The 23,312-nt window shown below is 38.8% G+C and overlaps 3 protein-coding genes across 4 annotated transcripts in view; 2 read left to right on the top strand and 1 right to left on the bottom strand.

The window, feature by feature from the left end:
- LOC107035459 (disintegrin and metalloproteinase domain-containing protein 10) overlaps nucleotides 1-15,149 on the top strand; it is a 33,464-nt gene extending 18,315 nt beyond the window's left edge. Inside the window, exons 2-9 of one of the 2 annotated variants that reach the window (XM_015252869.2) lie at nucleotides 4,445-4,705; nucleotides 5,102-5,296; nucleotides 7,401-7,726; nucleotides 8,286-9,353; nucleotides 10,024-10,374; nucleotides 10,456-10,620; nucleotides 10,730-10,859; nucleotides 11,557-15,149. In XM_015252869.2, the coding sequence (XP_015108355.1) occupies nucleotides 4,445-4,705; nucleotides 5,102-5,296; nucleotides 7,401-7,726; nucleotides 8,286-9,353; nucleotides 10,024-10,374; nucleotides 10,456-10,620; nucleotides 10,730-10,859; nucleotides 11,557-11,693 (2,633 nt within the window). In that variant the 3' untranslated portion in view covers nucleotides 11,694-15,149. Of the gene's footprint in view, nucleotides 1-4,444; nucleotides 4,706-5,101; nucleotides 5,297-7,400; nucleotides 7,727-8,285; nucleotides 9,354-10,023; nucleotides 10,375-10,455; nucleotides 10,621-10,729; nucleotides 10,860-11,535 lie in introns of both variants that reach the window. The other variant, XM_015252868.2, reaches the window with a different exon arrangement.
- Nucleotides 15,150-15,216: 67 nt separating this feature from the next.
- On the bottom strand, nucleotides 15,217-19,405 carry LOC107035458 (membrane-associated protein Hem). The gene is made up of 2 exons (XM_015252867.1): nucleotides 19,296-19,405; nucleotides 15,217-19,224 (listed from the first exon to the last, which is right to left on the bottom strand). The coding sequence occupies exon 2, from the start codon at nucleotides 19,044-19,046 to the stop codon at nucleotides 15,678-15,680; it is 3,369 nt and encodes a 1,122-aa protein (XP_015108353.1). The 5' UTR covers nucleotides 19,047-19,224; nucleotides 19,296-19,405; the 3' UTR covers nucleotides 15,217-15,677.
- A 2,583-nt stretch (nucleotides 19,406-21,988) lies between these two features.
- On the top strand, nucleotides 21,989-22,776 carry LOC107048942 (E3 ubiquitin-protein ligase RNF181). The gene is made up of 3 exons (XM_015272398.1): nucleotides 21,989-22,116; nucleotides 22,185-22,490; nucleotides 22,555-22,776. Exons 2-3 carry the CDS (start codon nucleotides 22,185-22,187, stop codon nucleotides 22,687-22,689), a joined length of 441 nt encoding a protein of 146 aa, XP_015127884.1. The 5' UTR covers nucleotides 21,989-22,116; the 3' UTR covers nucleotides 22,690-22,776.
- Nucleotides 22,777-23,312: the final 536 nt, after the last annotated feature.

Here is a 23,312-nt window from a genome sequence, read left to right as displayed (position 1 = left end):
AATCAATCGCAATACTTGGATTCAATATGGATTTTTCATTCGGTGCAATAACTATTTACGTACGTGTACTGTACTTGGTCTGTTGGATTTATTATTTCTGGAGTCCAATCCTATATGATGCGGTATACTGGAGCAAATGCAAATTTTCAGTATTATGCATTCGATCCGATCCTGTAATTGGGTTAATTGACTTGAATATGAGAGTGCATGCATGTTTAAAATCAGTAAATGCATTGCATTTAGCGATCACTTGATCACTGAATCAACAAAAATCGCCGAAGATACCTCGAATTTTGGAAAATAGATGCGAATGACCGCACTTTACTCTGAGAGCATACTTGAGAGTGTCACAAAGGCAAGTGAAGTTTCCTATTCTGGAGGATTATAATAGCTTCTAAGAGCCCTCCACTGAGCCAACGTTCGCTGATGTCGAAGCTTAATTCTCCGTGAAACCTGACATTAGATACATATTATTGGGACAATTTACAACAAGCCATTGCTCAGATTCTCTCGGTTATTGCACTTTAGTATCCTTCTAACTGTATTATATCCTCCTTACGTTGCACAGAACACATCTCAGCTGGCTGGTGCTGAATTTCCTGTTGAGGAGTGAACCCATTATTCCTAATGTCCCACGCAGAGTTACGCGAGTGACATGTTTATTGTTCATGTATATAATTTCTGACATATACATATAAACAGCACAGTAGGTGTTCATTATTAGTATCAACAATTGATACACCTGTCTCGAAGAAAAGCTCGATTCAGACTCAATATCTATCAGTGAAGTTCAATAGATATCTCTTATACGAAGCTCTTTGTTACGAAATTCCTCGACCAATTGAGCTTCAAGAAAGATGAAATCCGTCTTATCCTGCATTCAAACGCCTGCGATCAATCCAGGATTATCGGCAATATGAAGACTCAATTCCCGATGTGATCATTCCAGATCAGAGACCATAATATACAGCTGTTAGAATTACCTCATGAAAGATTCATGTTTATCCCTTCATGCCTCGAATGAATGAAATATCCCATTAGTAATCCCTCCAATGTCATCTCATTACACAAAATCCACGACTTTTGTTGACGACATTATGTGATGAGATTGAATTTGATCCCCCTTCAGCAAACTCAAAGGGGCTATTCGGGAAATTCTAAATATTCCATTAAATATGTAGTAGAACGTATGGAAGGTCATATTACAAAAACGGAGCGAACGTAAAATTGGGTCAACTCTGACGGTGAAACTGCCTCACCTCCGCCCGCCCGTCACCCCTTTCTCGGGAGTAGAGGTAGTTCACTTGACTTCTCGATTCCCGAAAGCCCTGGAGCACGATTCGCAGTCTGTGACCCATCTTCCTCTCTGTTTCCCCAACCCCCCTGTGACCCTACTTCACTGCCAATCGGTCATTCTATAGGGTGCAGCTCCAACATTTGATGCGATTCACGTTATTTTTTCTCTTTCTCTTTTTATCGCTCTTCTACTGACGATTTTTTATTTGTTTGATTTGAATTGGTGTCCCATTTTTATTTATAGTCATTCGAATTTCATTGGATGAGAATAAAATAAATCGTGAAGGAATGAAACTGTTATGTTTGCGATACGTTGGTTTTTTTTATTTCTATAGTAAAGAGTAACGGCTTGTTTGAATGGAAAAAAATATGATAATAACTAATGGAATTCAGAATAGAGCATCTAATGGCAATTGTGAGACTGGATTTATTAAAGTTTAATAAATGAAAAAATACTTGAGCTTGTACTCACATTGGCCATCAGTGTACATAATGTCAACGACGGGAGGGAGCCAGCCAACAGTCTCCACCGAGAGTGACGGTCCTCTCTCTAACCACGGACATTTCCTGTCGATACAATCCATCTACCGGAAGTACCGTGGACTCGCCACTCACCACGGTTATTCTGACGATACTCCATTATCTTTCATGTGACATGTCAAAAATTCAATATTATTTCATCAACATATTTGAAATTTTGAAATTTTCTCGTTCAACTCATTGAATTTCCCCAATGTCATTCCATTTTGACACGATAAAGTAGACAATGCAGAATGAAGGTAGCACATGAATAAAAATATAACGCTAATATTCACTATGGAAACGAGTCGATGAGGAAAGAAAAAAAAATGTGAAAATGCGTTAAACGGAAATGAGATATCCTTCAGGAAGCATTTCCTAAACATACAGTATACATGTATACACATACATTCACAGTGTGACCCCGAGTGTGACGCGATGCTATCAGAGTTTTATGAAACTCGCTTTTTCAAATTCTATCGGATAGTATTGATTTTATTGACATACGCATACTCGATATTCCCCCAAAATGAAGAATGCAAAATTACTATATTTCTTATTCATGAAAATTGAAATTCATTTATAGACAAACACTTCTCTAGAAAACAAAAGCTCTAGTTCGCTCAGTCCCAGAGGTCTCAACCCCATTTCGTTTCTACCTGTATCATATATCTCTGGCTCTTGAATTCAACATTTCGACCATAGCGTATTTTCTCGTTTTCCCCTCATATCTAAACGGAGATGAGCATTGAAAGCGAGAGAGAGAAAGAACAACTCAAGTGTACATCGGGCACTCGTACTTGAATGAGCACTGTAAACAACCGAGAGCTCGGAGGAAAGTTTATTGAATTATGAGATGATTCTTCGAAATTTTATTTCAGGAGCTAACAGAGCAGTAAATTCAAAAAATAAGCAAACATTTTCAGAAAGACTTTAAGGAGTTTATTATAATGCTGACATTGACAGAAAAATGAATTATGAGAAAATTACTCTTAATTTCATTTTGACATCTAACAGGGCAGTATAATTTGATGTTGGAATTGAAAAAAATATATTCAAGTTGATAGTAAATTGCAATTGAAACTAATATTGTTCTTTAACGAGTATTTTTTCCCTCAAAAGTGCCACGTCACTTCCACACTTATTTTTATTCAGTTGAATAAACCCCAACTTTCCGTCCAGCTTTCCACACACCGTATGTTTTTGTTGTCCCCTTGACAGCTGTCCTATAATGTCTGAATGGCCATGCGCGCTCACCAGGCAACTGAGGATTTATCGAGCCCGAGGGAAATGGATTTGTATCATACGGAGGAAACAAATGACCGTGTAAATTGGATGAAAGATGTATCAGTTTTTTTTTTTGTCAATGGGCTCGACAAATTCAACCACTGCATCTCCCTCATCAACGAGAAATTTTATTATAATTACCCAGATATTCATACGGTTTCAATTACCCTAGATTCAATCGATTTTCAACGCGAATCGAGTTAAGTAACATCGTCATTATAATTGAAATCTAGCATCCCTCTAACTATCACAACTAGAATGTGGTTGGTGTACAATCGAGAGAAGAGAGGTTACGTGTTCCACTTTGCTGGGAGGACCTTCGGTATTCCCGCAAGCGGAAGCTGTTCTCTCGAGTGTGAACCCGTCGTAAATGCCATCCCATCCGTACGACCGAGAGGACGATATACAAGCGATTCTAACGCGCACACATGCACACACACCTCTTCAACTCTGTATTACATGCCTCCCAGATTCAAGACAGTATCACACTTTTTTTTTTGTCCACCTAGATGTATTCCATATCGCTATCACTCGAGAAGTTTGCTCCATTTTACACTCTACATATAATGTGAAACCCTTTTCGAAAATATTTTCACTTGTCTCGCCTTGAATTTCGAAAATCAAGCGTTCGAATTTTCAGTGGCCTCGCGTTATTTCGCGGATCGCCAGAGCCTCGTAAATTCTTTGCTCACCCCCCATCCCCTTCTGTGGATATTTATGGCACCTATTTATGGTACCAAACTCCTTCGACCCCAAGTTTCAACCTCTCGCCACCCCTTTCCACTGCTCTTTCATGAAAAAGAAAAATACAAGTTATGCTTGCGGGGATGATTTATTGGCATCTAGAGAATTGTCTGTTTCGTTTAATCCACTTTTTGGGACAGAATGCGGGTTTGGGATAGGTCATGTGAGGGATTTTAATCGATGAGAGTAACTGTGCTCCCAGTGGTAAATATATGACTGTGGATGACAATTACTGCTTGGACTTTATTTTTATTGTACATGTCACTATTGCCTGTTTATCTGGCTTTCATGTCAACGGTTCACGTGTTGAAGTTTTATCATGTCAGTTATGACCACCTCAACATAAGGCTTCGCAAGCCCCTATCGTATCGGTGATACACCTCTTTCGCCGCAGGCGATGACCCGCGAATAAAGTTCTCGCTCCTCAGTAACAACTCCAGGAATATCGACCTCTGCGCGTTCACCGACCTGTCGCAGCACGCGAGAGACAGTTGTAGTTTTAACTCGGATATTTTGGAGCATTAATGACCCGTGAATATTTAATGCGAATAATTGAATGTGCAAATGACGGATGATAATTTTTTATTGGATTTTACAGCTCGCCGACTGAACGAATATATACGACATTATGAGCCTCTCTCATATTCAACTGACGAGCTGCATCGGCATCACTTGAGAGCCAAAAGATCAGTAGCACGTGACAATGCAGTTAATTTAAAATTTCACGCACACGGAAAGGACTTTCACATACGACTTAAAAGAGACTTGAGTACATTCAGTAATAATCTTGTAATTGAGGGTCCATCTGGTGAGGTTGAGGACCTAGATACATCACATATTTATGAGGGTCACTTACTTGGTGAGTTTTTTCATTTAATCTGTTGAAACATGTACGTTAAACATATCCATATTCCATGTTCAAGGCACTTTACATGAGAAGATTTTCTCATTCCCCCAAGTGAAATAAAATGGGAAAAAGGATTTAAAAATTCTCCGGAACCATCACAATTTTAATAATTTGCATTTCAATGCTATCTTATAGTTAAAAACTAAGTTTGGCATGGAAATTAATTTTTCGTCTGCGAAATTGCCGAGTTCCTTCAACAGAGAAATGCATACGAATTTCGTCTCAATTTTTTTTTTCTCCCAATGCTAGAAAGTTTGAGATGAATAAAGTAGGGAGAAAAATGAATCTTTCGTGTTCTCGAAGATGCGGCGACATTCTTGACATTTAGAATGAAAATTAATTTTTCAGGTGAACCAAATAGTCAAGTCTTTGGTAGTATAAGTGACGGTGTTTTTCATGGTCATATAAGATCCCCGCGCCATGGTGTATGGTTTGTGGAGCGGGCACACTACTACTTCCCGCCGCAAGCCATTAATGAGTCCCACCACTCTGTCATCTACCACGAGAATGACGTCGTCGATCCTTTTGCAGACAAACGAGAGGGTACGTGTGAATAATTATCAATCAATTTATTAATCCTTAATCGCCAGAATTTACCCTTAAACAAAGGCCGAGGGATATGTGCGTTATGTACAGAATTCGGTGGAATGACCCGTATATGTATATATATATATATATATGTGACAACGGGCTTTCGTCTTCCAGTTGGGTTGAGTTTTGCGACCCTTTGTGAGCGCCTCCCCGGCAGTAAGCGCCTTCAGCCCCCGGCTTATACGTGGGATATGCCAGTACATATAGAGTCGCCGGCGTTATTTTCTACAACGTTTAGCGTAAACTCTTGGAGGGGCATTCAAGCGAAATACGAAAAAAAACGCAGTTGAACAAAACGATTGAGGGAGAATATTATTAAGAGATGGAATCTAAATTACATTCAACAAATAATACGAACGAAACTCTCGCTCAGTTGACTTTTCCAATCTTCAATGCGTCAAGAATAACCGGGAAGAATGAATAAAAATAGAAAAGGGTCCAGCACGAGAGAGGGCCACTCGAAAGAACATAGATTTTCCGTCTGAGTTTTCGTCTTTATGGGTAGTTGTGTAAACAGTGGTGCTTAAATAAACATAGTCATATCGTGGTGCAATATTTATCGTCCCTCCGTGCCCGAGCGGATCTTGCCAATGCTGTATACATATAGGTTTGTGTTTGTGTGGGAGTGCGCGGTTTTCCATCTCTGTTTTCATCCCCTTCCTCCCTCTTTTCGTTCCTCCTCTTTACCCCGGCGCGTTATGAATCTACAACATTAACGAGACGCTTTCCGCCGGGCGCATAAATTTCATGGAGTTTCACTCCCGCTATCCAACGTTAGAAGCGACGAGGATTTCTAGTATACATTTTTTTCATAAAAATATATTTTTCATTTCCACTCATTTTATTCGTGGAAAAAAAAAAGTCATAACCCACTACAATGTGAAATGTTTTCGTGATTCCATTTGTTCTTATTCTTCATTGGTGAAAAATATTTTCCCCTGCAGTTATGCATTCGTAAATTCAACAACGTTATTGTAAAAAATAATGGTCAATTGGTGATGAATCAGACGCCCAGTGAGTCATTAAAATTTTCCTCTCACCATCGATGAGAAGCCATAAACCCACTCCAGGATTATGCGTCAAAGCGAGGCAATATTTCATGATGAAGATGAATATGTATATTACCCGCAAGCATCACCGCAGTTTTCATACTATTTTATTTTTGAAATAACGAAACATCAAATGAAAAACGAATCATTCAATACGGACGTATCGATTTCCCGTTTTTTATTCGACGAAATGTTCTCTATCCTATCGGAAATGTTCCCTATATATTCCTGAAATCGTAAAAATCCTCTGGCTCCACATCGGATACCCGGAATTTATCAAATGTGCTGAGAAAGCCATCCCCAACCAAATAGCACCCTGTGTTCATTCAAGATGCTCGGAATAAACGTTAGCGAGTAATAGAACATTTTTGTTCTACTGCTGGACGCGCACTGCCGGTGAAAACGATGCCCTAGGGAATGTCGAGACGAGTTTTGTTATTGCTAAAAGCGCAATATACGCCATGAAAATGAGCGATGCAAGCACTTTGGGTATTCCGTCGTTCATTTTGAAATTACATGGCTAATTAAACGTATGTGTCAAGTATTGGGCATTTTTCAGAGATTGCTCATCAATTCCTTCATAACAATTTCGCATGACACTGGTGATGTATTTTTAGGTGAATTCAATTTCCATAAATTTGAATTCTCCATCAATTCACCATACGCGTTGGATTGAAGATAAGAGGGTAACACGTAGCTCTGATATCGGTGCGTCCTGTATACATGAAATCGCGTATGAATCTTGAGAGAAGACGTGCCTCTATGAGAGACGGTCACACACTTAACCGCCTTCTGCGTCTATCTTGTCCTAGAATCCAGCAGCACACAGCTATCAGGGTTGAATATATAGCAGTTTAACTACAGCAGAACGGTCATGCTACAGACACCCCCTCCTCTGAGTATCTTCAAATGTCGTAATGAGTATAGATCGCGAAACCTCATTTCCTAAAAACAAAAAAGGATAAATAAATTTAGAGAAATATTTGATTGATGATTTTCATCTTCAGGTGGTGCCAGTGGTTGTGGCATCACGGACAAGGTGGCGGAATGGATGGACAGGGTTCAGAATTCGGGTGAACCTGATGTACCTCCACCACCATCAACAATGGATTCAACATCAGGGCACTTGATGGGAGAGAGATCGAAGGAGGCACGCTGGAGTGGGAAACCAGAAACGCCCGGTCACAAGTACACAAGAGAGGCGAATAGAGAAATGGATGAGCAGCAACACAGAAGGAGTCGAAGGGCAACAAGTCCACAGGAGGACAAACGTAACACCTGTGCACTGTCTATTCGAACGGATCCCTTTATCTGGCGACACATTTCCGATCATGTAAGTATTTTTCACAGAATTATGGATTCATATCTCCCTTCCCTGACAAGATTAAAGCCAGCAAATCTCCATTGAAATATTTAAAGATGAAAAAACGCTGGGAGGGAAAAAAAATGAAAATAAAAAAAATAAAAATTGAGAGTGAAGGGAGAAAAAAGAAATTTATAAAAAGAGAAGGAGAAATAATTATTCACAGGCTAGTGGCTTTAGTACTCTGTGCGCTATCACGAGGCTTTGCATAGTCCGCAAATACTTTGAATGTTATGCTTCCCCACAATTTGCTCCCTCTCTACATGTACTAGAACACACCCCTTTTAATCGCAGTGTGCTATGCAAGTCAGAGGCACCGGTCGACTCGCCATCTCTCTATCCAAAATCAATAAACCTACATATAAATTCTACCAAAGCTCTTTAGACTTCTATTCGTCTCCCCCTTCTTCTCTTTGAGTAATATTTCCGATCCTCTTACAATTGAGCATTGATCTCCCGCAGGACTCTTCCCATCAATTTATTTATGTATCTACATTCCATTTATCCCTGTTTACTTTTTACTTCTCAGCTTCAACGAGATCCGGAGAAAACCAGAGAAGAAATCCTATCTTTGATAGCACATCATGTAACAGCAGTGAATTACATATACCGAGACACTCGGTTCGATGGAAAAATACCGCACAGAAATATAAAGTTTGAAGTCCAGAGGATAAAAATTGATAACGATACTGCCTGCTCTCATCCATCAGATCCAAATTCCAATGTATTCTGTCGGGATAATATCGACGTTTCCAATTTTCTCAATCAACACTCATTGGGAAATCACGAAGACTTTTGTTTGGCTTATGTATTCACATACAGAGACTTCACAGGAGGCACCCTTGGACTCGCCTGGGTGGCATCAGCTTCCGGTGCATCTGGTGGCATATGTGAAAAATACAAAACATACACTGAAACAGTAGAGGGAATGTATCAGTCGACAAAGAGGTCTTTGAATACTGGAATCATTACATTTGTAAATTATAATACACGCGTACCACCGAAAGTTTCGCAACTGACGCTTGCACACGAAATTGGACATAACTTTGGTTCACCCCACGATTTTCCCCCTGAATGTCGACCCGGTGGACTACATGGTAATTATATCATGTTTGCATCAGCCACCAGTGGTGATCGACCCAATAATAGTAAATTTTCAAAGTGCAGTATCAGTAATATAAGCAATGTTCTCGATGCAATGGTGGACAATAAGAAACGCAACTGTTTTGGCACCTCCGAGGGCGCATTCTGTGGCAATAAAATTGTCGAGGCTGGGGAGGAGTGTGACTGTGGATATGATTATGTAGAGTGTGTGGACAAGTGTTGCTACCCTAGGCAACCTACTGACACCTCAGATAAACCTATGAACCATAATGACACCTCTAAGAGATGTCAGAGACGCGCTGGAGCCCAGTGCAGTCCCAGCCAGGGGCCCTGTTGCTCCAGTGACACTTGTCAATTTGTCCCAGCGTCGGCGAGAGTGCAGTGCAAAGCTGAATCAGATTGCAGTTATGATTCAATGTGCAATGGAAGTTCAGCCGAGTGCCCGCCATCGTTACCCCGGGCGAATAAGACGAGGTGTAATGAGGGAACACAGGTATATTTAACTTATTGATCCAAAACACAAAACTACTCTTCACTATCCAAACTTTCAAGTTTATCATTCCTCCAGCTTCTTTCTGAAGAATTCCAGAAATATTCACTCGGGATATTGTTTCTCGCACTTGCAGAGAAAATTCCGTGAAACTATTTGGAGTCAATGACTCCAAACCGAAGCACTACAAAGGAAAAAGCTTTTCACTAGAGAATGAAATATTGTTATGCCAGTCTTTTCGCGTGCATAGTTGTTGAATTTCAAAGTTTTTATTATAGTTTTCGAGTGTTTTGTTTTTTAGGAGGTAAATGAAAAATTCCCCGACAATGTGAATTTTTCACTATGATCAATGCTTCAATAATCCCTTGAATTAAAAAAATGTAATTAATAAACCGAAACACCGCTGTATAATCCACTCAATTGATTTTCATTCTCTCGCCACACGGAAAACTCCACAGAGCGTATTTTTCATGCCCGCTTGTCGATTTAATTTGAATCGGAATGAATGAGCTCTAAGTGCTCTCTTTCCATGGCAATTCAATCTCATGGGGATTATCTCTGTAAATTAAAAGTTCTATTTTCACTGGAATTGAATGGATTCCACTGCAAAGACAGATAAATCATTGCAACTTGGTCAAATAAATTATCTTCAATAATCGATTTTTTATTACAGTTATGTATCGATGGTGAATGTACAGGATCAATATGTCTGGAATGGAATATGACAGAATGTTTTTTGACAAGCAACATTATTCCCAATATCGACAAGAGAACTTTATGTGAATTAGCGTGTCAAAATGGTACCGACGCGTCAACCTGTCGCAGTACAAGTGAATTTGCACACATTGTGGGCCTGCCAAAGGGGGGAATTAGCTTAAGACCAGGTTCTCCATGTGACAATTTCCAAGGTTATTGTGACGTATTTCTCAAGTGCCGTGCTGTAGATGCTGAGGGACCTCTGGCGAAATTGAAAAATTTATTATTCAATAAAGAGACCTTGTTGACAGTGGCACAGTGGGTTACCGTGAGTTATCCAACATATTCGATAATATGAATCATTCTTATGGATCAATTTTTCACTGATATTACTCGAATTCTCTTTCAGGAGTACTGGTGGGCGGTTTTATTAATGGGTATTGCGTTTATTATATTCATGGGGCTATTCATCAAATGCTGTGCGGTTCATACGCCCTCGAGCAATCCAAAGAAACCACCAGCGAGACGAATCAGTGATACTTTGAGGAGGCCTATGAATACTCTTCGAAGAATGGTTGGTCAATAACTTTCTCTCAATGCTCTACTAATTCCTATTCTTAAAGATGAAATAATTTTTTGTCTTTAAATTGAATTTCTTCAATTGTTACAAAATTTAATTTCAGCGTCATCCCCACGGTGGCCATCCCCCAGGCCCAAGGAGCATTCCTCCCCCAGCGCAGGGACGCAGCCATGGGAGTCGTGGTCCCTCGCACGGCTATGGAGAAGGCCGAGGTGCTCAATACTATCCAAAAGGTAAACAAATCTCTCGAGTGGTTAATAATCAATAGAGAAAACTTTTTCGATCGAGTGTGCTCTCAAGTATCATCAATCACCCTGGAAAAAAAATACCCTCCGTGCTACGTTCAAATGTAAAAAGTCATGTGCCTCCCACTCACATGAGCAAACTCGATGGGAGAAGAACATTTCATCTCACATCATTTTTATTCCCCTTGTTCAATTGTACTGTACCTGCTACTATATTAATGTATTTCTCCTGTTTGCATCTATCCCCATCACATTGACGCGCATCACTATTGTTCTATGAGATACAGAGGTGAGCCGGGGCTTAAAAAAGATATCCAACTCAAGTAAATACAGGAATATATGAGAATAAATGGTTGTGATAGGATTATCCCTTGATATATCAATCTATGTATTCTTGTATTTGCTTCTCCATAATACTTAGAAATCATATCTATATGAGACATTTCATTTTTTATTTTATAAATGTTTAATCGGCATGTTCAAGACTCTCGTTTGCCCAGCGTGATGAAAATAAAATGAATAAAAAAGCGGCATGAAATGTCTCATATTCTTTCTCTTGTACAGATTCACCTCAATGTCCAAAAATAATGATATTAACGTTAACTCTGAAAATATTTCATACATTAGAAATTAGAAATATGATAACGAATAAATTTCTAAACAGGATATCGCTCGGTTCCCACAGCTAGTGCACCCGCAAGCGGCTCATCAAGCCACAGTCGTTCCAATCACCCAGAATTGTACGCCGGCGCCTATTCGGGCTCCGGGGGAGGGGGGAGGGGCCCAGCCTACGAGATGAGACACCACAACAACAAGGTGTGATCAGCTTTACCAGCGTCAAGTCTTTAACAGTAGGAATTATCAAATTTAGTCAACGGAAATTTACCCACAATGGTAAATTCATGTGAAATGATAAACGAACGATAACAGAAGTGATATCTGAACCTCGAAAATGATATGGGCCGTAGATTGACAATGAGAAAAAAAACAAATGTTTAAATAATTTCTCGTGATTTCTTCCTGTAGTAGAGGATGTGATGCGTAAGTGTCATGATGTGTCAAGGGCCCGCGATAAAGACTTATAGAATGGAATTCTTGGTGTTACGAACAAAATAGGTATTATTAAGAGAACAAAAAAATAATAATGAAAAAAAAATCAATGGAGATTGCCACTCTTTTTCCTGAAGTCTCTAATGATATGGCCACTAGGTCAAGCTAGCAGCTGATTAAATCACCGAAAATCTTCGTGTAATCTAGTTGAAATACAGTTTCGATAGAGTAATCCTGGGCATATCTAATAATTGATTATCAAATTGTATTGATTAGATTAAATTTTCTAGGATTAATTGGTTTGTAATGGATAGGAGGAATATTTCTATTATGTGCAAAGATTAACAAGACAAGCTGAATATTTTTTCTTCACCATGACGATATTTTTCCGGTGATAAAAATGACGTTGAAACGTTACCAAAACATTGTCACAGGTCATTCAATTGATCTCCATACAATTGTAGTAAATAGTAGTTACATGATATGTATTATTCTTATATAATAATTTTTATTAGATAAATTATATGAGTAATCGGTAATGGAAATAATGCCTCCTCGAATGAAATAATTTATAGCTGATGAAGAAAATACTAGTGTATATTCGATTATATAACGATTAATAGTTAGCAACTGTCATTGATTTTTACCTACATTAATATCGGTTGAATATTGAAGTTCATAATTTATATGACTTTTTATTAATTCGAATGGGAATTTTCTCGTTTTGTTGTTTTTTTTCACAGCGAGTAAATTATTTCAATGTATAAAGAAGGATTTATAAATACATATAAATATAGTAGGGCGCTTTAAGCGAAGGTCATGGTGGACCAAAGAATTAAATTATCGTAAATTCTGTCTGGCTGGAATCGTATGAAAATATTCGTTCTTCTTCCGACAATTTTTAGAATCATTTTCTATTATTGAATTCGCTGATGTTGAGATATTTTAGTAAAATATCACAACAAAGTGAATATAGCAAATGATGCATATACTTGATAAGGCTGATTATATACTCTCAATTTTAGATGTTTAGAGTTTCTACATTCCAGGCCAAGGTTCTACAATAATAATTCATTAAAATAATTCTTTTGCTACATTTATTTTCAAGGTACTGTATTTATTACAACGGAAGAGACGAGCCATTTAGATTCTGATCACAACAATTGACATTAATTAAAATAAGTATAATCATCAATGATGGCAGAATTGAATTTCAATGGCAAGCTGATGTTACTTGATTCAATATTTATTGTCGTGTTTCTTTAGTTGCAGTTGAGAATGAAAAATTCCTGTGGCCATGCCAAAAATAATTTAAACAAAATCAATATTGCAATGTAACCAACAACTGAGGATGATTGTGGGTCAAATGACAATGTATTATAGATACAATGTGATTAAAATGATAGAAGAGGTGAATTATGACATAACAGATGTATAACATGACATGAAAGATGACAGTAGAAAATGAAGACTCAAAAAATAAAGATTAACAAGCAAAAACTGTGGAGATAATAGCGTAGTGTATGTGTGTGTGTGAAAGTGTGAGCCATAGAAAGAAATGCAAGAATGATGAGGGGAAAAAAATTTGTAAATATATTGATATTATATATAAATCGTAACTATAAACGTAACATTACGACGAGATGAAAATGAGCAAAAAAAATTGATTGTTTTTATATCAGAAACTCTGTATGATAGCGGAATAATTCTGTATTTTGTAATTGGTACTCTGGATGAGATTAATCATTCCACATTCATGTAACATTTTTCTATGTGCACAAAAAGGAAAGAATGTGGAATGTAAAATTTAATTTTCAAGGTGACACCTTAATGAATAAAGGCTTTCATCAATAGGTGAATGTCGATTTTTCAACTTGTCAAGTAAGTTTTACTTGATGAGGATTTTATCTAAGCCTGCGGCTAAGGTGCATCAAGCTGTATAAATGTTCAAACAACTAACGGTAGCATAACGAGAGCTTTATCAAAAGAATGTTTGGATTGATTCATAAATAATTTAATTGGTTTTTTTCCGTCATGTATTATTTTTTTGGAACAAATTTATTATACTGCCATTTTCTTCATCAGTGATTGTACCACAGAATGAAAGATTTCAAAGAGAGAAATAGAAAAAAAAAAGCGAATTATTTGCTGAGAGCAATGAAGGACTCACTGCCAAGCTAGTTCACCATCTTTCAGCCTTCTAATAATGGTCACAAATTGACAATTTATTACTGCTTCCAGTTCACTGCCAAAGGATTCGTAACTGTGGCATATCCGTAATTTATTGAAAAAATGCGCAACAATAGGAACTTATTCTTTTCAATTTTCTGAATTTTTCTTTTCGCTTTTATCAAAGAAGAAATATGTTGGAAAATAAATGGGTATAAGCTCTCGTTGGTAGTTGAATAATATTGCTTGCATGTGTGAGAGTAAAGCAAAGTGTGCGATGATACGCGTGAAAAACGAGTAAAATATTTAAATTTCCTCCAATTATTTTTTGCCCCTGAAAAATCCCCTTCAACAGGCTATCTCTATTAAAAAAAATCCCCCTTCAGTGCTTAAAGGCTTCGTTTCAATCGTGATACGATGCATTTATATCTATCACCTGTACATATAACGTCAAAGGAAGAAACAAATGTGGGAAGGAGAGAAATTAACAAATTTTAAATTATATTTTTTCTATCAATCCAAAAAAAGGACATACTTAAAAAAGATGAATGGATACGAATGGGAAAAGTGTAAAAAATGTAATGGATTTATTGACATTGTGCATCCGATTTCAGTTTCAATTGATTTTTATCCTCTCTGACAATTGAAAGAGTTGATATTAATTTGGCTGTTTCTGTACAGAAATCATTAACGAATATATATACTTGAGAAACAGTTGCTTGGATATCATGAAACACCAAGTGGCCTTTGCTTTCTTTCATACGTTGAATCTTCCCTCTCTTTCTGTTCCTAAAATCTTCGTCGAAATAAACTCATTATTTTATCAAGCATGAAATAGTAATGACCAATTGTCTCGACGTAGTGTCTGAAACTCTTTCCCTTTTACTCGATTAAATGAACAAAGAAATACACAAAATATTTAGGGCAGGATGTGTTTTATGACTATTTAATCATTGAAGATGAACAAAAAACACTATGATTGTAAATCTCTTTTGTGCTACGTTAATGTGATTACTGATTAAACAAAAAAAAAAAAAGAAAAAAAGAAAAAAAACATTGTAAAGAATTAAATAAAGGAATACATTTTACATTACCACTGGTCTCACAATTATTACTCAATGAAAGATCCAAAAAAATTGGCACCAATTACGCCTTTATTATTATTTTATAAACTATTGTAAAATAGTTTTAATTTACATTAAAAATGCTGACTACATTGTTGATACATCACCATATCATTGATCTCCTTCTAATTAAATGACATGAATTCCTATGATTCCAATGAACGAATGACCAACTCATTAAGTATATTTATCAAATTGAAATAAAAATAAACACCCATTGAAGAAAAAAAAATACTGAAACATAAAATTATATTACTCTACGGTGACTCTATAATTACGATATACGCATAGTAATCATGATTAAATAGTGATATTGAAAAGAAAAATGATAAAAAATAGGCTACTTGTACTTGAGAAGGAAATAATGCTCTCAATAATAATTTCCCCATTGGATTGAAGAAAATGAAGTCTTGTGTAATTGCAAAGAGTTGATCAAGGGACGGTTACCCGAGGAAATAATAAATTACGCTTGTGCATTCTCGAGTTTATAAACGTCATGATAGGCATTACGTATGAGGGCATATGGAAAACAACTCTCTAGTAAATCCATCGTCAAAAAGGGTGATTCCTGGACAATTTGATCCAGCAATAGATAACTTGATTCACGATTTTTCGTTGCCTCCTTATCAGTTTCCTGTCCCAGTCTGAGTAAACTCGACGACGCAAGAGCCAAAAATTCCTTCATCCTGTCCTCAATATCATTCTGCCCACAAATAGTGAACAATGCTCCAAACATATTATTTATCGCTGTCGCCATACAGTGGATATTGTTCGAGTGTCCTTCCAGGGAAGCTCGATAGAATGAATTTTCATTACGCGCTAACTTTGGAATTGAAACAGCAACGAATACCATGAGAAGACAAACAAGTAGATGCTCGTCCTCATCGACTTCCGCCTTTTGGCTTCTCAATGCAGCTGTCAATGTGGGATCAACTTTGCAAGTTAATCCGGCAGCAGATGTCATTTCAGAGACAACTCTCATGGGATCACCAGAGGGTAAATGATGTCTGAAGTCGAGGATCGAGCTCAGAAGAAAGGGTATTCTCTCCTCAAGAACGTCGACAAGAGCTGATTGTGACAATTGCCTGAAACTGAGTATAACTCCAATGATGGTGACCCTCTGGAGTACATTATCCACTTGTTGTAGTTTCTTGAACTGCTCCTTCATAACTTCAGGTTTATCAAAATTCGTCCTAAGTGCAACTAAAACCTCCTTATTTCCAGCAACAAGTTTCTTGAGCTCCTGGACTTGACTGGCAATATGCCACATGAGAGTCTCATTCAACATTTTCATGCCATAAGGCCCAATTAATTCAGCGAGTGCTCGTAACTCATTGATATCCGAAAATTCCTCGGCATTAAACGGAATAGCACCTTCAACAGAGAGACTAACGAATGCCCGTTGATTGGGTGAATAGCAAATATTTCCAGCACTGACTCTCCTCAGAAGAACCTCAGAATACCACTGGGTATACAGAGCAGCAATGGTTTTATCTCCATGGCTGTCCAACGCCTGTGTCTGCTGGAGCAATGCATTATTGAAGACACGTGTTATATCGATGTGTACATAATTCTCAACAGTCTGAAGAACATTCATATACGCCCTAACACTGACAAACAATTCAGAAGGTTTGGCAATTTCATTCGCCTCAGGATTGAACATGACCATTCCCACCAGTGCTCTGGCAAATCTCGTCTCCAAGTGTTGATTCAGATATTCACGTGGGGCAAAGGTGTACTCCCACACGTTAATAGTGGGACAATAATTAATAGCGTAACACAGTTCAGTGAGTGCCATGTGAAGTTTATCCATTGTCGTGAGCTCCTCGCGTGTCTTTCTGTAGCTCTCAATGCCGGGCTTGTGTATCTCATAAATATTCTTCTTATTCTTGTCCTTTTTTTTACGATTAACAACCTGGGAGATTAATTGAGCACAATGTTTAGCTAGTAACTTATCACTCATATTGCACTGTTCGTCGCAAATTGTCGTAATTATATTCTTTGCCTCCTTAGCCATTTCATCGAGAAACATGTTGACTACGGAGAGACTTCGCTCGCGAATATGATGACGTTCTTCCGGGCAAAGTTCATGTGTGCAGCTCTGAAAATGACTGCAGATCAATGGAAAAGCCACGATGTAACGATTCTGGGCTGGAAATTCCAGACACATGTGAAACTGATCCTCAAATATTTTACTATAAAAACAGAAGATCGAGAGGTCCGACGTTTCAACGAGCATTTCATCCAGATTATCCACCATTTTAGTGTGAAAAACAACAGTATCCATGAAACACGCTAGTTCCCGATTGTCCATGAGATTCATATTGCATTTGGAGATGGACATGTAGGCTTGGAGTCTCACCCAGTCCAATCTCAAAGGTCTAAAATCGAATAATTCATTCTCCTCTACCTGTTTAACAGTGACACTGGCTATTATTGAGCAGAGATCACTCAGAATGGCCCCTTCGTCCTCTGGACAGACTGGCAGATTCTGAATCATCTGGTGGAGGGCTGGAGCATCGAAACCAGAGAGAAACTGGACATAGTATCGTTGCAGTACTTGAGAATACTTTCGAACGAGAGCTCGTAGTTCCTCGCAGTGGAAAAGTAGCTCTGGAAGCTGTCGATCAACCAAATCCTCACTCCCCCTTCCTTTACTTTTCCCCTGTGTTGGTGGATTGTCTCCGTGCCGTAGAAGCCAGAGAACTTCGTCTCGAGAGTGGGACAGTCCCATGAAGACCAGCAGTGCCTTTGGACCCAGCAGTCCAGGCTGATCAGTCAAAATCAGTCCCAATTCCTTCAACGCTGTCCTCAAGAATTTTCGTCGTTCCCTGTGTCTGTAGCCAGCCTTCTGTATCGCCTGAGTGTAACATTCCTTGACTTCGGACACCCTTTTACCATATCCCTTGATCCCTTCGAAGAAGGATTGAATGTACTGATGAATATAAATAACTTCGTCTCTGAATAACGCCAACACCCAGCCAGACTCCAGCGCTGTTGTCCAGAGTTTATTGGGCTGCTCCTGCGCCAGGAATGAGTGACACAAAGCGAATCCCAGGATAACCCATCTTTCAATCCTATCCAGACTCAGGGTTTCACAGGACATAGTGTCTGTTGCTGCTGCCTTGAGTATCTGCCCAGGACTGCCAACGAGACTGAGTTTCTGATCAGCTCTCCAGGTATCTGCTGAGAGATTCCTACCTGGGTAGACGTTCCACAGAGATGTCAATGCATTTCTCAGTAATTTAGAATGGGGCACGAATTCTTCAGAGAGTTTCTTGAGTGGCATGTCGTAATCCATGATCATTTGACCTAGTCGAGGGAAACTGTGGTCAGACTGGCTGTGCACCATCTCGTGGGCAGCATTGAACAGCCCCAGCACTGCTTTTCTATCCTCAACTTTCGATAAAAGTATCATCAAACTCACGTAAGTGATCACGAGGTCCAGATATGCTTTAGTCAAGTCAAAGTTTATTGTTATGTCCATGTGCACTCCACATGCATCCATAGTCGTTAATAATTCACAGACATTGTCCTTGAAATCCAAAAGGTCGACGAATGTGTAGTAATAGAGGGACAGGGATTTGATTATCTCGTTTCTCAGGTTTGTTATCGTCTGGAGTCCTTTTACATCGATATTGGGGAATTTACGGACGATTGTTTTGATTGATGACTCGAGAGTTTTGTCGGATAAAAATGCGGGCTTTGATTTAGCATCACCACATGCTTTTTTAATGTTATAGATACGGGTGAGCATTCCAGTCCCACGGTCATTGAGAATTATCAACTTCTCCGCCAACTTCTGTTGACTCGGGAGTATTGGACGTGCCATGTTTGTCACTCAATTTTTATTCACTCTTTTTTTCCAAGGAATTGACTTCTCTATTCAGATCCCACTCATGTTCTCGATGTTATGGGGTTTTCATTGGGGTTAACTGATACGAGACCCCACCCTGGGTTACGTTGAATGCGCCGGATGCGATTTGATTGTCGTGGATGCTCCAATGTTTCTAAAAAGAGAGAATAATGCTCAATTAAGTCTGCTGGATTTCGTCAATACCTTTGGCATCACTGGACTCACATTCTGTTCATCGCATACTGGGGATTTTTAGAAGTGTTTGCGATCGCGAATATTAGATGTAATAAAATTACAAAAAGTGACAGATTCACTCGTGTACACAAGACTCATACGACATCGTATGAATCAGGAATTATTATCAATGGGTCATGGACTTTGGAGAGCAGATGGGGAATGGAATGGAAATATTTTTCGGCTGTTGGAGGGTAACGCAGGCAGAGGGTAGCACCTGACGGTGGTCTCCTCTACAGCATAATTCTCAAATAATTATTAATCAAGCAATAGTTAGTTGAAGAATTACATTGTTAGTCACATTTAATAAAAAAATATAACTTTATTAATAAATCAGAGTTTATTAGACATATAAAAATACCACCCCCCCCTTCCCCAAATATCACGACTGCGCAACGTCTCCGCGCATATCCATCATGGCGGCCGCTCCTTGCCACTGAACGCAGGCTTTGGCGTTCGTTCCGCCTATTTTCGGTGAAAAAAGGGCATTAAACCGGAAAAAAATTATTAATCATGCCACAATCAGTTAATATTGACGGCAAGGAAAGATTTTATCAACAAATCCGACCTCATTATTGCATATTATAAAGCCTGGATGGCTAAAAAGTGCAATGCCAAATTTTGCCATTGCGCAGCTCCTCCGCGCACATCCATCATGGCGGCCGGCTACTGGCAGAGAATGGGTGCTTTGGCGTTCGTCCGCTGATTTTTGGTGAGAAAGGGGATAAAACCGGGAAAAAGAATAGTAATCATGCGATAATTAGTTGATATGGGTGGCAAGCAATGATTGTATCAAGAAATTAGACTTGATTATGGCATATTATAAAGCCTAGACGACTAAAAGGTGCAATGCCCAATTTCTCCACTGCGCAACTTCTCCGCGCACATCCATCATGGCGGCCGGCTACTGGCAGAGAATAGGCGCTTTGGCGTTCGTCCGCTGATTTTCGGTGAGAAAGGGGATAAAACCGGGAAAAAGAATAGTAATCATGCGATAATTAGTTGATATGGGTGGCAAGCACTGATTTTATCAAGAAATTAGACTTGATTATGGCACATTATAAAGCCTAGACGACTAAAAGGTGCAATGGCCAATTTCTCCACTGCGCAACTCCTCCGCGCACATCCATCATGGCGGCCGGCTACTGGCAGAGAATGGGTGCTTTGGCGTTCGTCCGCTGATTTTCGGTGAGAAAGGGGATAAAACCGGGAAAATAAATAACAATCATGCGATAATCAGTTAATACTGGTGGCAAGCAATGATTTTATCAAGAAATTGGACTTGATTGTGGCTTATTACAAAGGCTAGACATCTAATAAGTGCAAATGCCAAACATCGCCATTGCGCAACTTCTCTACGCACATCCATCATGACGGCTCTGGCCTTTGGTACTGATCGGCGGCTTTGGCGTTTCTTCAATTAATTCTACAGAAAAAGAGGATAAAACCGTGGAATGAAACATGGACAATTGAACAAGGAGTTTATAATGATGGAGAGTAACGATTTTATGGTGGACTTTGGATTTATTGTGAGGAATTACAAGTGGTACAGGACAAAAATGTCATTTCTACGTGATCAACGTACTTGTGATGTCGTGAGATGGCACCTCCTGTGTAATTCTGGACAACGTGACAGTGTTTTGTGTTTTTTTAATGACTTTATTGACTTTCCAAATAATTAAAAATATAATTCAAGAGTGAAATGACTGTGGAATGAGTGACTGGAATTTTATCAGTGAATTTGGGGTTATGAAGAGTGTCGAAGTGTTTTCGGGAGTTTTGTTATTGCCGACGTGTTGATAAATCCCCAAGATGGGGATCGGTGTGTAAAATCGGTGTCGAGTATTTTTTTTTTGCGCGAAACTATTCGGAGTATTTGAATTAAAAAAATCGCGAGTGAGTGAAGTGGAAAAGTGATAGTGAAGGATGAACGTGAGAAGGCATCTGAACGGGGAATAATCATGGAATTCTGGGAGCTGGATTGGAGTATATGCCAAGCTGCCGGGCGTTTCAACGACCGGTGAGTCACTTAAAATATTTATTTCTTTATTCTTTGCTTGTTGATCTCGATCGTGGATAATTATGAGAGGAGGGAAGAATAAAATGACAAAACACAGAAGTGTCTTCAGTTCGTAAAGGAAGGATAGTCTCAAAAGGTTCTTCCAGCGAATAAATTGAATATTTCGGTATTTCTGACGACTTTGTTGCCCAGGAATGTCGAATACATTTGTTAGGCTTCTTTCCATTTTCCATTTTTTCTTCAAGTGGAGATCAACGATACTTTTGTCGTTATAAAATGTTCATAATTATAGTTAGTCACGATTCCCCATGCAAGATATTCCATCAATTGGGGGGAAATTTTTTTAAACCATTCATTAGATTTATTAAGGATTCTCTGAAAAATTGTTGAAGTATTTTTGAAATACTACTGGTGTTCGTGGGTTGTCTCTGTATATTGTTATTAACATTGCGTGCGGTAATCCATGCCAGTTTCCCGCCATTCGGTTCGGTCAGGAATAGAAAAGTTAGAGTGTGGAACATTGCTATCAAAGTACACCCCAGTATTTTCTCGATTGACAGCAGATAAATGAGGAATTCTATAGTGATGCAGACGGGAATAGAAAGTGACTTTATCCAGTGATTCTTCCATATTTGGTCACTCTTTTCTAGTTTGTGTGGTCGAAGCCATTACAGTCAACAAAATTTGATGCAAGTGTGTGTTTAGAATTATCAGTTAGGCATTATATTCGAAAATAAAGCAGGCTCAGATTCATTCGGCTGATCAAATTTATTGAGGATTGAATGAGCAGAGGTGAGGGATTCAAAGTATTGATCTCCAAAGTTCCTTTCTCGTCGTCATACATCGTTATTGTTCCATAGATGTCAGATTATTTCGAGGAAATGGGATGGACCCCACTCCGAGACGGAGAGACACCTAATGTACTATTACAAATGGCGCGATTTTTGCGAGATGTTGGAATGTGGGATATGTTGGGACAGGATGAAAAATTACCACCCCCTGCATCAAAAGCAGCAGTAGAAGCACTCGAGGAAATTAAAATTACCGATGCTGGATCCAAACAGTGTCCTGTATGTTTAAAAGCATTCGAAAGTAGTGAAATTGCTAAATCTCTGCCTTGTCAACACTCATTTCACAAAGAGTGTATAATTCCTTGGTTGGATAAGGTAACAATTTATTGGACTGACGTTATTCCTCACGTTGTTATCTCATTGAAAAAAATATTTACAGACCAATTCGTGTCCACTCTGTCGGCACGAGTTACCTACAGATGATGAGGACTATGAAATGTATAGGAAGGAAAAGTTGAGGGCAGTGGAACGAGAAAAAGATTTGGAGACATTGCACAATTCTATGTTTGGTTAACAAAATTGTTGGAATTTTTGAAAATTATTTGGGAGGTTTTTGCCATCATGGTTATGTCAATAGAAATAAAATCAATATAAGTAAGGCTTTTTCGTTGGTATTGACTCAGTGTTTTGTAGAAAACTAAAAAGCTAGCGGCACACAGTGGATGTTCTAATTTAATGGAATATCACTCTCGAATTTATTCCAGCAAAAATGTTAATTGCTGACCAACCTCTAAACGCTAAATAGTCCGTTATCTTCAGAACGTAGTTCGAAGCAAAACCAAATGCCGAATTTCCAGTTTCAAGACCGAAAAAACCAACTAGAGATTTGATTTAGAATCATTGGGCGAACATTCCAAACGAGATAAGCTAAAATTGGACTGTAATGGAAGAGACGTCCAGCGGCAACAAGCCGTAACAATTTCGAGACGTTCCTATAAAACAAGACTGAGCGAGATACCTCGTGCACTGGACGGCTTTAATTATCCCGCGGCCTTCTAACGTGCAATTAATTCCGAATGCGGTTTAGTTTAGCGAACGAAGAGCAAACAATGTATTACCCCCCTACCCAGACCGGCTAAACGTAGGTGGTTACAGGGAATGGAGGCAAAAGAGAAGCTTGGTCGGATGAAAGAGGGG

The sequence above is a fragment of the Diachasma alloeum genome, unplaced genomic scaffold (genome assembly GCF_001412515.2).
Source record: "Diachasma alloeum isolate Michigan unplaced genomic scaffold, Dall2.0 Dall_scaffold_00198, whole genome shotgun sequence".
In the NCBI taxonomy this organism is placed as follows: domain Eukaryota; kingdom Metazoa; phylum Arthropoda; class Insecta; order Hymenoptera; family Braconidae; genus Diachasma; species Diachasma alloeum.
The sequence above is the reverse complement of the archived record's forward strand: the minus strand, read 5'-3'. Positions and strand labels throughout refer to the sequence as shown.